Below are 13,016 nucleotides of genomic sequence, written 5' to 3' on the forward strand. Positions count from 1 at the left end.
TCTGCAGACATGTGCTCGCTCTCCAGACGGTTGACCGATCTGACGTGCGCTTCATGTGAATGCCAAATGCCTAAGCGCCGAATGTGGTACTGTAGCCTTATGCGTTTACCTTGGTCGTTACCATCGTCGGTCAAGAAATGCCTCTACTTGGACCTCGGGGCCCATTCAGCGTGCATCAACTCTGCGACGATGTAGTGGAAGAACGTTTTGTGGCCTGTTGAGCGCGTGTCCCGCGGCATTCGGGTCAGCAGCACAAAGCCAAGTGTGCAAGCTTCCCACGTGCATGTGAGGCATCACCGACGGATGGCTGCATCGAACGTCCAGACGCCCGGTCGGAGCTCATCGTCCTGCCGATCATGGGTCCGGAAAGGGGTGCATCCAGCTATCCAGAGCCTTGCTGCATGGATTGTGAGTAAGTCGAGCCGTCGTCCTAGCCTACCGGGATCGGCCTGGATTGCTGCGGTGGTTTCTCCCAAGGATCCCAAGGAAGAAGTACATAATGGAAGGCGATGTGTGGCGGTCGAGGCCCCCAGGTGTCGAGAGCGGCATCGAGCTAGCCCTGGCTCGCCTGGCACCGGTGGCTCGCCGTGGCTCCTGCCGGCAACGCCCACGCCATCAAAGTGGGGAAAATCCGGCTTGAGCGGGCAGCGCTGAGGCAAGCGAGGGCGCTCATGCTCTATTACCAACCACCACCGCCGCGACTTCACCCGCACGCAGAACGCGGCCGGCAGAGCTCCTCGACCTCCGACCGCCAACCTCATCTCCTCCCCTGCGCCCAGCACGCCGCAAGTCCTTGCCCGTCCCACCTCTCCCCGGGCGCCGCACTTGTGTAGTCGTCGCCGTCGTGTCCGCGGAACGTGTCTCGGATGCTATGACATCGCTGCTCTAAGCCGCCAGGCCGCCGAACTCAGCCTCGACCCGCGACCTGCCCTGATCACCGCGCACCTCGTCCTCCGCCAGGGAGATCGCCCTTGATCGTCTCACGTCTGCCAAACATTCAGCCATATCGCACCCGCCAGTGAACGCCGAGCACCACACATGACTGGCCTCACGGCCAAGCGCGACGACGCCAACATGCCGCACTCGAGCGAGAAGCGCAGCTTCTCTGGCCAGAACCTCAGCACCAATGCCAAGGTCAACAACACCGCGGGGCAGAAGATCAAGAACTTCTTCCGCATCAACAGTCACTCGAAGGACAATTCCGCCATCAATTCCGAGACAGCTAGTATTGAAAAGGGCCAAGAAGGCGCCTCCACTCCGCAATCGCAGCACAACAAAAGCAGCTTGCGGCACAGTAGGTTCATACCACACCTCACTCGCGGGAGAAGCACAACTGTCGCTTCCGAGGGCAACACGCTGGACGATGGCATGAGTCCCACTGCCCACGCGAATCCTTATTTCCAGCACCAAGGGCCTCCCGCTCTGCGACATCACAATGATAGCAGTGTCCCGCCCTCACCACCCGATACGCCTAGCAACCCAAATAAAGGAGCTGAGCAGCTGGGCAGCCAAGCGGCGGCGGTGACTGGAAAAGAAGAGCTTGCAAGGAAACTCAGGAGAGTAGCCAGCGCACCCAATGCACAGGGTCTCTTCAGCAAGAACAAGAAAAAGAGCGACGGCAGCGAGGATAGCAGACCACCCACCGCGGATTTCGAGAAGCCGAAGATGAACGGCTTGGGTGTGCATGGCAATGGCAGTGCGCTTTCTATGGTGGAAACCATGCCTGGCGATCTGGCTCCTATCGTTGGCCCGAACGGTATCCCCAGCCCTGGCAAAATTCGCGAAAGCGTCGCTTTCCGCCGAACATACAGCAGCAATAGCATCAAGGTGCGAACCGTAGAAGTCGGACCATCAAGCTTCGATAAGATCAAGCTTATTGGAAAGGGCGATGTCGGTAAAGTGTACTTGGTGCGGGAGAAGAAGAGCAGCAGATTATACGCCATGAAGGGTGAGTTTTGGCTTCAGTGGTTTTGACAACCATTGCTGACATATTATAGTGCTCTCGAAGAAGGAAATGATCAAGCGCAATAAGATCAAGCGAGCGCTTGCGGAGCAAGAAATTCTGGCTACCAGCAACCACCCATTCATTGTTACTCTCTACCACTCCTTCCAGTCGGACGAGTCCTTGTATCTCTGCATGGAATACTGCAGCGGTGGCGAGTTCTTCCGTGCTCTGCAGACGAGACCGAACAAGTGCGTCGATGAGGATGCCGCGCGGTTTTACGCCGCAGAAGTCACTGCTGCTCTGGAGTATTTGCATTTGATGGGGTTCATCTACCGCGATCTTAAGCCTGAGAGTTAGTGCTTCACCCAGACCATTTGGCGGAGGACTCTGCTAACAGTTCCAGACATCCTTCTTCATCAATCCGGCCACATCATGCTTTCGGACTTCGACTTGTCGAAGCAGTCCGATCCCGGCGGAGCACCCACGATGATGTACGCATCCTCCCGATCGTCTGGTGGCATTACGTCGAATCCGAACAACAACAACTTGCCCACAATCGACACTAAGTCGTGTATCGCCAACTTCCGCACGAACTCTTTCGTAGGAACAGAAGAGTACATCGCGCCGGAAGTGATTAAGGGTTGCGGTCACACGAGTGCGGTCGATTGGTGGACGTTGGGGATTCTGATCTACGAGATGCTTTTCGGCACGACGCCTTTCAAGGGCAAGAACAGGAACGCCACCTTCTCCAACATCCTCAGGGACGAGGTGCCCTTCCCCGAAGGAAACGGGTCCCCAAGCATCTCCAAGTAAGCCCCCACCCTGCAACATCATTTCTTGCGCTCCCGCTAACACCCCGCTCCCCAGCCTTTGCAAATCCCTCATCCGCAAACTCCTCATCAAAGACGAGCTCCGCCGCCTCGGCTCGCGCGCCGGCGCCTCGGACGTCAAATCCCACCCCTTCTTCCGCACCACCTCCTGGGCCCTGCTGCGCCACTCCAAACCCCCAATCATCCCCAACCAGGGCCGCGGCATCGACACCCTCAACTTCCGCAACGTCAAGGAGTCCCAGAGCGTCGACCTCGGCTCCGGCGGCGGCACCAACAAGGGCTTCGGCATGAGCGCCAGCAAGATGAAGGGCGTCCCGCTCGACTCCGGGCTCGCGACGCCCGGCGGCGAAATCGCGGATCCGTTCGAGGAGTTCAACAGCGTCACGCTGCATCATGACGGCGACGATGCGCCGCACCACCACCATCCGCCTGATGCGCACGGGGGCCACGTCGGCGAGGCGAGATGATCTGAGTCGGGGTGATTCGAAGGGCGCCGGAGTCCTTGTTCTTTTTTTCGGACGGGGGAGTTGCGAACTTGCATTACGGCGCCGAATTCTTAGAGTCGGGAGGCTATATGATTGAACGACACAATCCTTTTATTTTAAGTTTCTTACGCAGCAGCGGACTGTAAGCGAGCGGAACGTTGGACGGGATGGAGATGCCGTGTGCGATTCCCCGTGTGGGAGTGATGCGTGGGCCACTCCGGGGGAAAAGTTGTACATACGATGTCTTAACTACGCTGTCTTGGTCGGTTACATTCTCTTGTAATATGTTGCTTGTAAGATCCTCTGACATCGGTCGAAAGGTCGCAGTGTTCTTACGCCACCGGCAAGAAAAAGGGCACGCACTTTGCACCCAATCGCGATATCTCATTTCTGCTAAAATAGTGGATGCCACATCTTGGGGTACGGTAGCAAATGTCAAAAGGAGAGTTCAGCAATCTGGTCATGTACTCATTGATACGGTGTAGACGTCTATATTTTGACCATCCCCGTCTGGCCAGCAGGTCAAAGACACACTTAGTCAATCTTGATGCAAAGCTTGCCAAAGTGCTTCTGGTCCCACATGTACTGGTAAGCCTCCTTGGTCTGGTCCAGCGAAAACACCTTCTCGTCCACCACGGGCTTGATGTCGTTCGCCTCGACCGCGCGGTTCATCTCCTCGAACTGCATCCTGTTGCCGACCAGCACGCCGCGCACCGTGCAGATGTTGTTCAGGCACTCCAGGAACGTCGGCTGCTCCTCGCCCTTGGCGCCACCGAGGAAGCCAATAATGCTAATCACGCCGTCGATGCTGATGGCCTTCAAGCTCTGCGCCATCGTGTTCGGCCCGCCGACCTCGAGGATGTGCTGCACGCCGCGCCCGCCGGGCGTCAGCTTCTTCGCGGCCTCGCCCCAGTTCGGCTCGGTCTTGTAGTTAATCACGTGGTCCGCGCCGAGCGCCTTGAGCTTCTCGCCCTTCTCGCTGCTCGACGTGGTGGCGATGACTTTCGCGCCGGCGGCTTTGGCAAACTGCACGGCGAACATGCTGACGCCGCCCGTGCCCTGCGTCAGCACCCAGTCGCCGGGCTTGAGCGCGCGGCTCTCGAGCCCGTACAGCCCGTTCCACGCCGTCAGGCCGGCGCAGGTGAGCGTGCTGCCCTGCAGGAAGTCGAGGTTGGCCGGCATGCGCACGAGGCCTTGCTCGTCGTACGCGCCGTACTGGCGCAGGGCGCCGTCGATCGTGCCGCCCACGCCGGTCGTGACGCTGTACCCGTCCAGGGAGCCGGCGAGGTGCGCTTGGTTGAAGAGGGTCAGGACTTTGTCGCCTTTGGCGAAGCGGGTTACGCCGGACCCGACGGCTTCGACGGTGCCGGCGCCGTCGGAGGCGGGCACTACGTTGGGGGATTGCGCGAAGGGGTAGAAGCCTTTGACGATGGCCAGGTCGCGGTAGTTGAGGGAGGCGCCGTGGACTGGGTGTTGTTAGCGTCTGATTTTGGCTCTTGTGTATTTTGCGTAATCATATAGTAGGACTTACACTTGACCAGGACGTCCTTCTCGCCGATCTGAGGAATGGGGGCGTCGGTGGCGAGCTTGAGGCCGTCAAAGCCGTTGGTGTCGGCGACGGTCCATTGCTTCATGGTGGAAGGCATGCTTGTAAGTATGATATGGTAGGTCAATCAATGACGAATGATGCAATTCTGCTATGCGATGATATGGAATTGTATGGATGAGAAATGGTAAATATGTTGTAGGAGCAAATGCACGCTGTAAACAATATAGTATTTCACTCACCAAGGTCAAGCGAAGCTCGACGCTGTGACGTTTAAAATCCGGGCCTTGCCTTGAGCATTTCTAATCCAATGGCAGCGACCTCGGGCTTCCCTGGGCATTTGTCTAAGGGACCCGCAGGCCGGCGGTGGGTGGAGATGACGTTAATTCGGTACTTGGAGCAGCAGGGGAGATGGACATCCAGCCAGCCTGAAAACTGCCGAAGTCCCAGATGTGCGACGCTGGCGGCGGAAACTCGGACTTGTGTGCTGTGCTTATTTGCTGCGAAGATGCCCTTGCATGAAGGATCGCAGCTTACATGTCGGGTCTGAGCTCAGCAGTGATGTGAAATGATAAGCAAATGAGAAGTGAATGCGCAATTCATCGATCAATTGAAGAGCTAAAAATTTGGAGTCCTGAGACCCCCATTTTATCCTTTTCTGTTTCCCATTTCCGAGACGTTCAATCATAACCATGTCAATCACACAAAATCAAAGCAATCAAAAAAGTCGGTGCAAGCACCAACACCATGGCCACCGGGGCCAGGTAAGAAGGGAAGAGAGCCGAGCATAAAACTCAATGTACACCCAAAAGAGGTTTTCAAGCACCGACAGTGCCAGCATCGCATCCACTGACGCCCTGAGACCAGCCAGTCAGCCTGTTCGCAATGTCGCTGCAGTAGCAGTGAGTGGCGACACCGAGACCGAGGTTGCCGGAGGAATCGACAGAGCCCGAGTTGTACATGCGAGCGGCCCTGTAGAAGTTCTGCACACCCTCACCGCCGGCTTTACCAAGCAGCTGCTTGAGACCGTCGCCAGATGCAGTACCTGCGACACCATCCTCGATCATCTGGTGAATCTCGGTCTTGGGGCAAGGGTTCTGCACGTTCGAGCCGTCATTGCAGGAGCCTTCGCCCTGGTGGGATTGGAACAGGCCAGGGTTGGCGTGCGAGTAGCTGGTTGTCGGGGCGCGCGAGCAGCCGTTGGACTCCTGCATCATGATCACGAAGATGAAGGCTTTGCCGACGCCGGTGGAGGCTGCGACGTCTTCGATCGACGACTTGATGTCCGCGAGCTCTTGGTCGGAGTTGTCGGCTTGGCTGAAGGCGTTGGAGCACGAGGACTTCATGATGCCTTGGTTGATCTCCCAGAGATTGTCGAAAGAGAGCCACTGGTCTTCGCTGGGCCAGCCGGCTGCAGAGGATCCGTCGCCTTTGTATGTCTTGATGTAGCTTCCGCCTTGGCTTTGGCTCCCCCCGCCGCCACCTGAGGTCGGCGCCGGAGCGGAGCTGCCGTAAGACGAAGTCTGTTCGGCGGTAGAAGAGGCAGTGGTCTCGGATGAGGTAGGCGCGGCCGAAGTAGGCTCAGCAGAAGATGTAGGGCTGTCGGCCGGTGAGGACGGCTGCGCAGTAGTCTCAGTGGTGGGAGCGGAGTATGTCGGCTGTGGGTTAGCAGACGGGGCGGGCACCGATGGGCCGGCATCAGAGGAAGGCAATCCACCAGAAGAGGTGGTCGTCATCAAGGTAGGAATGGGTGATCCGTAAGTGGGACGACCCTGCCATGGTCTGTCAGCGGGAGCTTTTGTGGGATTGGCGGCAATGGAAAGCTTGGAATCGCTGGAGTCTGAGCTGACCAATGATTCAGAAGTACTCAATGGAGGAGCAGGAGGGGATTGAGGGGAGTCTCCGGACGGGGCGTTGGACGACGGCTGGGCAGCAGAACCAGAGCCGCATTGACCGAAATCGGATTGGCATCCAGCACCGCAGTGGTATTCAGAGTTGCCGCACCAGCCATTGGGACTATTGACTGTCAGCAAAAATAATCGATGCCACTAATGCATTCAATGAATTCCATACCCGCAGCAGAAACCGGCAGCGCAAGGAGCACCACTCCAGGTTCCGCAAGAGCCATCATAGGAGACCGAGCGACCAGCGATGGAGTTCTCGACATCCGGGTGAGCGAGGTGTTTATTGGCATGAGCAATGCGATGACCGTGAGAGCGGTCACGTCCAGCGTGAGGAATGGCCGAAGCCAGAGCCACCAGTGCAACGACTGAGAGCTATATTCATGTGAGCGCCAGCACATAGAATTGCACGAGGCTCGAGGAGTCTACCTTGATGGAGAAGTGCATCCTTGCGACGATGGACCTTGGCGAGTTTATCGTGGAAGGCGTCTGTGGTTTTGTAGTAAGTGTATTGTGAGGAGGTATTCAATGAGCGTGGGCACTCTGTCAAAGAGTGTTTGAAAGTCGGTGGTCAAGGAATGTAGTCGAAGGTCGACAGAGAAGGAGGGATAGTGTCGTGTGCACAAGTGGATGAGAGCACAGGCAGACAATAGTAAAAGAACGGCAGGTTAATGACAGGTCGGGCCAGATGCAACCCACTCACAACAAACGGTGAAAACGGAAGGAGCCACGTCAGGGAAGGAGCGACGGAGGAGGGAGATGGAGTGAAGTGTGAAGGCCCCTCGTGAGGGATTTTATACATGTCATGCTGCTAGTACCAGATGCTCCGCGTCCGGTGATGGGGTATAGACTCAGTACCTACTCCGTCGAATCAGCAAAGGAAGATGTCAAAAGTGCGGTCTCACGCTTTCAGCCTGCCGTCGCTCGTTTGCAGAGCGCCATGTCTTGGCAGCTGATTGGTCGCCGCAGTGGAGGGCTCCTAGCGGGAAGCCGCAGGGGCACGACGCCACGCGCGGAACATGCACGAAACGTACCTGATGATTCAAACTCTTTCGCTAGGTCGTACAGTAGGAAGTCCAGCAGTACCGCGTGCATCTCGGCTTCGGCTCCGGGGTGGTCGGCTCCAATTTGCCGCCGGATCAGCTCGACAGCCCATATACTACAGCCGCGGAGTTGAAGCTCCCAGCTCTCGCCTGATTTCAGCTCCTCCAGCCTGCGCAAACGACCCTCCACGGGCGGCGCGAACGTGAGAACACCGAGGTTGTACAACATCTGGGGAACCCGGTAATCTGGACTCAGAGTGTCACTATAACTTGTCATGCAGCAGTCGGTGGCACAAAGGGATACTTACCAGCGAACATCGTAAGGTGGCCGATGTCGTAGAACTCGCCGAAGCTTTTGCCGTTAAATGCCGCCCATAAGTCCGCCACGAATATCTGTGCGCGCTTGAGGAAGCGCACCTTGCGACCTTCGAACCGGCCTTCGTCTCGGAAGCAAGGAAAGTGTTTTGCTAGCAAGTTGACCAGCTTACCAGCTGAGTGGTCGGCTTCATCTATGAGGCGTATGACGGTCATGTCAGGCGGGTCCTGAGCTTCGGTATGTTTCAAAGCCGGCGGCCGTTCATTGGACTTGTGGTTGACATGCGTCGACTGGTCATCTACCTGGACCGCATGCTCGGCCGGAGTGTGTACCTGAGATTCTGACGTCGCTGGCGTGAACTCTCCATTCGCAGAGTTTTGGCCCACGGAGACTGAGCCAAAGATGTGCACACCTTCTTTCTCACCCATGTCTGCATCTTTGACAGATTGTGAAGAAACTAGGCTGTTGGAGTCGTCATTTTCATCTGAAGTCATGCCACCGCCTTCCTCATCGCGAAAAGTCTGATCGATCAGCTGAGCATTGGTCATCATTGGAACCCATGAAACTTACCTCGTGAAGGACATCTCCTGCCTCTTTCAGCACTGCGACCCTCTGTTCAAGCAAAGGAATAGACTCGTCCGTCGCGCCGGCAAACACCTTTGCTACTGTAGCCTGCAAATCCGCATTACTCCGCCAAAACCTCGGCGTCGTAATGGGAATGCCATCGTCAAGGCCCCTCCTCAAGCACGCAACCAGACTATTATATCCAGTCCACAGCTTCCCGCGATACTCTACCTGATACCGCTCCTCCGCCGACTTTTCGGACCAGAACGAGAAGTTCAGCAAATCCATCGTGAACACAAAGTTCACCAGCCCTACCTCATCCACGTCCACACCTAACTTCGGGTGCAGCTCGTGCTCGCTCCACGTCTCCGTAGAGTACTTGCGCTCGCACATGGCTTTGTACAAGCTCGCCGCGGCGTCACGCGTACCGTACATCGACAGCGCGACGTCGATGGCGTTATGCGCGATAAACTCGGCATCTTTGAGCACACCTGCGCGGCCATCAGCAAGGCTGTCTCCGATTTCGGGCAGGGTACTTTGGGACGTCGCGGCGGCGGCGCTGGTCACAAGGGGGCGTGGCACAGAGCGCGTGTCCGAACAATGTAACGAAGACAAAGGGACTTCCACTGCATGAGCCTTACCTGTATCGCTGGACACTGCATCTGGGGCTTTGTTCGAGAAGCCCAGGCTTTCCCTCAGTAGAGCGATTAGTTCGTGGTCGACGTCGGGATCATCCATGATGTTCGTCTTGATATTTTGCTTCTGATGCGCCCGCTATTGGTGCGCGGGTTTTGCCCTACCGATTCTGTCCTAGCAGCATGCAGGTACTAGAGAGGTGAGGAGGGACTTTTGTGTAAAGATGGGGGAAGCGAGCGAATGGGCGACGCAAGGAAGTTGATGTTGCAGCTGTGGCGCATGAGAGCTTGCGGTTGCTTGGCGGGGAAGAAAGGGGAACTTCGCTGGCAGCTGTTTGCGAGTACAGCGTTTACCACCATCATTGAATGGATCAAAAGCCGTGATCGAGCATGCTTCATCTTTTGTTGTTCGAGCATGCCCCAATTCCTTTGCGTGGATATGCAATTGAACGGGAGCTTTGACTCGTGCCGCTTGCTGCTGGCGAGCGATTTATTACTGGTCGCTTCAACACAGCATCTTTGCGCGCCGCAGATACGATAATGTTGGGCTGGAAAAGGTGACATCAGCAAATCACTATCTCTTCCGTAGCCATACGCCATCTATTTGGGCAGCAGCCCGAGACCTTGGAGCAACGGTAGGTACAGAGGCTTTCTAGACCAAACGCTTATTACAAAGAGCAGGTTACCTTGGTTCTGGGCGGTAAGTTCTCAATTTCCCTCCAAAGAAGAGCATACGAGCTTATTTTGTGGCTCTCAATGGTGGCAGAAGTGATTCCGATGCGGTTGGCTGACAGCTCATCAGATCGTCCATGTTCACTGCAAAATAGCAATTCTGGGAATGGTTTCACTACGTATGCTTGCTTTCACCGAAGAACGTAAGACTTGCTCACTGCCGGGCATGGATTCATAATTTCAAAATCTATTCCTTAAGAGAATCTCTCGGACTTTCCTCAACCCCGTACAACTTGAGATGTTCAGTACTTCGATGCAGGTAGGGTCGCGTTGTGAGCGAAAGGGGCGCAGGCTCTATGCCACGTCTATCCCGCCGGTCTTGTATACGGGTAGCGAGTGCTCTCTTACCCTTTGCGTGGTATCGTTTACAGCATTCGAGATATGAAAAGCGCGTCTTACTCACAGCTGGAAGCTTCTACGGACCTACCTCAGCACCTTCTCTCGGAAGCCCCATCAGGAAGCAGTCACGAACTCCTGGAGAGGAAGAATGCCCTGGATTATATCGACAGCACACTAAGCTCTCGCAAATCAACCACGTCGCAGCGTCGACTCCCTGGGGCATCAGACGCCTATACTTATCCAGTCACTGCCGAGACATGCAGCCCGAGCACAAAGGCTTTTATCAGATTCGCCTCTCGACAATGGAAGTCCCGCTGGCCTTGCGCCATACGAGCGCGAAGGAGACGCCAACTTCACAGCTACGCCAGCACTTACTATTCACTATCGGCTTCAACATGGCCACCTTAGGCTGCAAGTGCGCCGGCACGCTGGTGGCCGTCCTTCACAGTCCTCACAGCGGGCTTATGACGCTTATGGTGTCGTCCTGCGCCGTATCAGATCACCTTCCAACGATAGACGTAAAACCACCCTCTGGTCTCCGACGCTGCTTCTTGAGAGAACTTCCAGCTTGGTCAACGAACGCTTATTGACTTGCAACGAGCAAGACACCGGCCGCAGCATCTTCTTTCTGAGCGACAAGGAAGTAGGACGAGCAAACTACCAACATTCTCCAACCACCGACAGTTTGAGCCATGTCTTACCCTGACAATACGGAGTTTCTAGACATGGACGAGCTCTTCCAGCTCTCGCCCGACCCTTTGCAGAATGACACCGCTGGTTCGATAGATCCGGTCGACAACGACAACGACTTTCTCATGCCCTACGTGCCAGATTCACGTTCTCTCGAAGACGCTATCGCCAACAGCGGCTTTACCGACGGAACCTTCAACGCCGATGCGTTCTACTCGCAGACCAACTGGGATGCAGTGCCAGACTACCTTGCCCCCGCCTCATATGCCAACTTCGACTTGGCCAGCGCTCTGAGGCCTCCTGTCCCCAACGATGAGGACGAGTTCTCCATCGACCCGGGCCTTGCGTTCGCGGTTGAGGACCAGCACAACAACCTCCCTGATCTTGATTTCAGCGGCCCTGATGCCGATCCCTTCGCCAAACTCGACGCTTTGGGTGCTGCTAATGGTGTTACTGCCAATACCATGAACCAGATCGACCCGTCCTTCTTCCCTGGCCTCGCCCTGACTCCTGGCGTTCAGAACCATCCTTCTGAGGCTGAGGGTACCAATGACCAGAACGCGCTTGCTGCCCATAATCTCGATCCACGGCTCGGCCTCACATTCAACTGGTCCCCAAACGATTGGAGAGCGACGGCAAGTTACATCGACTGCATTTTGTCGAAACCTTCGATTGCTAACATTCCCAAGCCCCCTCCAGAGCAGCCAGCAGCTCCTAATGTTCCCCATCAGAATTCTCTACAGTCTGATGTGAATATTGAGGGCCAGGCACCGGCAGTGAAGAACAAACCCAAGCCTCAGGCATCACATGCGTCCCCGGCGGCATTCACTGTCAATGCAGCTATTTCAACGGACGGGACTGCACCTTCCGCTTCACAGGTCACGACCCACAGACGTACCAACCGGAGAACCCCAAACAAAACTACCACCCCAACATTGCCCTCTCCAATGAAGACCATCACTTCCCGCAAGGGCCAGAAGTCCAGCAGCGATGTCGCCACACCATCTCCTGCTGACGACTTCGCGTCCTCCACGACCACCAGGCGCACCCCTCCCGCCCCAGCCAAGAAGCGCGTCAACAAGTCCAAGAACCTCCCTCCCAGAACCCAAATCTACACCAAAAAACTCCTGATCCGCGACCTCGCCACCGCCACCCACTACGCAGTGAAGTACACGCAGCTGACCGTCGCGAACGACGACCGCGACCTCGTCGCCGCCGACCCGAGTTTCTGGATCACGACCCTCGCCAAGGCCTTCGACGCGCCCTTCAAGGAACTCCCCGAGGATCCCGTCAACCGCACCCCCGCCCGCCTCGCCGAGTGGACCCGCTGGCAGACGGAGCACGAGGATAAGACCTGGGCACTGCTCGCGGAGCACGACGACCCGCGCCTGATGGCGCAGTCCTGCGCGCGCATCTTCTTCGAGCAGGTGCTCGAGGCGCACGAGCCTGGCCGCGGGCTGAAGGAGGTCGCGAAGACGATTGCCAACGGCGGAGCGGACTTGAACATGACGTGCTCGCAGCGTCTCGCGGCTGCCATTGGGGCGCTGGGCAATTTCACGATTGCGCGTTATGATCTGCTCAAGTTGGAGCGCTTGGATGCGCTGGCTGCGAGTCCGGACGGTTTTGTGTCGAGGAAGGTCTCCAACATGTGGTTGAATTTCAAGAGGAAGGACCCAGGGAAGGCCGCTGGAGAGAAGGGCAATAAGCGCGCGGCTCCTGCGGTGGAATCTGACGATGATGAGGATGGCCCGGGTGCTGGTGGTGACACCGCCACTACCGAGTCTCCTATGAAGAAGGTGAAGACGGAGGGGAATGCTACCCCGAAGAGCCGCAGAAAGAAGTGAGAGGTTGCCACTACTACTCACGGTCCAGCGGACGATTTCCTTGTGTTCACAGAGGTGCGAAACGAATCGCCTGCATCAGCGGCGTGCTTGGATTGATTTCTTTTGTCGATTGCATTGCGAAGGCGCTGGTGCATAGCGTCTAGAGA

General features: G+C 56.6%; 4 protein-coding genes across 4 annotated transcripts; 1 reads left to right on the forward strand and 3 right to left on the reverse strand.

The window, feature by feature from the left end:
• Positions 1 to 642: 642 nt before the first annotated feature.
• On the forward strand, positions 643 to 3,712 carry nrc-2 (Serine/threonine-protein kinase nrc-2). Its single transcript, XM_069371740.1, has 4 exons — positions 643 to 1,948; positions 1,998 to 2,297; positions 2,349 to 2,754; positions 2,813 to 3,712. Exons 1-4 carry the CDS (start codon positions 1,039 to 1,041, stop codon positions 3,240 to 3,242), a joined length of 2,046 nt encoding a protein of 681 aa, XP_069231014.1. The 5' UTR covers positions 643 to 1,038; the 3' UTR covers positions 3,243 to 3,712.
• Positions 3,713 to 3,794: 82 nt separating this feature from the next.
• On the reverse strand, positions 3,795 to 5,181 carry WHR41_03135 (uncharacterized protein; the record flags this gene model as incomplete). The annotated part of the gene is made up of 2 exons (XM_069371741.1): positions 4,792 to 5,181; positions 3,795 to 4,726 (listed from the first exon to the last, which is right to left on the reverse strand). The coding sequence occupies exons 1-2, from the start codon at positions 4,904 to 4,906 to the stop codon at positions 3,795 to 3,797; spliced, it is 1,047 nt and encodes a 348-aa protein (XP_069231013.1). The 5' UTR covers positions 4,907 to 5,181.
• A 443-nt stretch (positions 5,182 to 5,624) lies between these two features.
• On the reverse strand, positions 5,625 to 7,461 carry WHR41_03136 (uncharacterized protein; the record flags this gene model as incomplete). Its single annotated transcript, XM_069371742.1, has 4 exons — positions 7,137 to 7,461; positions 6,880 to 7,082; positions 6,657 to 6,822; positions 5,625 to 6,578 (listed from the first exon to the last, which is right to left on the reverse strand). Exons 1-4 carry the CDS (start codon positions 7,152 to 7,154, stop codon positions 5,625 to 5,627), a joined length of 1,341 nt encoding a protein of 446 aa, XP_069231012.1. The 5' UTR covers positions 7,155 to 7,461.
• An 11-nt stretch (positions 7,462 to 7,472) lies between these two features.
• WHR41_03137 (uncharacterized protein) lies at positions 7,473 to 9,368 on the reverse strand (the record flags this gene model as incomplete). The annotated part of the gene is made up of 5 exons (XM_069371743.1): positions 7,473 to 7,565; positions 7,742 to 7,996; positions 8,059 to 8,587; positions 8,637 to 9,121; positions 9,272 to 9,368. 5 exons carry the CDS (start codon positions 9,366 to 9,368, stop codon positions 7,519 to 7,521), a joined length of 1,413 nt encoding a protein of 470 aa, XP_069231060.1. The 3' UTR covers positions 7,473 to 7,518.
• Between the last annotated feature and the right edge of the window lie 3,648 nt (positions 9,369 to 13,016).

Source organism: Cladosporium halotolerans (assembly GCF_011745625.1).
Source record: "Cladosporium halotolerans strain TM138-S3 chromosome Unknown Sca8, whole genome shotgun sequence".
Taxonomy (NCBI): Eukaryota; Fungi; Ascomycota; class Dothideomycetes; order Cladosporiales; family Cladosporiaceae; genus Cladosporium; species Cladosporium halotolerans.

Excerpts from the sequence above, each read along its gene's own strand:
- nrc-2 (XM_069371740.1), top strand. The coding sequence starts at position 1,039 with ATGACTGGCCTCACGGCCAAGCGCGACGACGCCAACATGCCGCACTCG. Across the intron at positions 2,298-2,348 it reads CCGCGATCTTAAGCCTGAGA|ACATCCTTCTTCATCAATCC; the intron begins GTTAGTGCTTCA and ends TAACAGTTCCAG. Across the intron at positions 2,755-2,812 it reads GGGTCCCCAAGCATCTCCAA|CCTTTGCAAATCCCTCATCC; the intron begins GTAAGCCCCCAC and ends CCCGCTCCCCAG.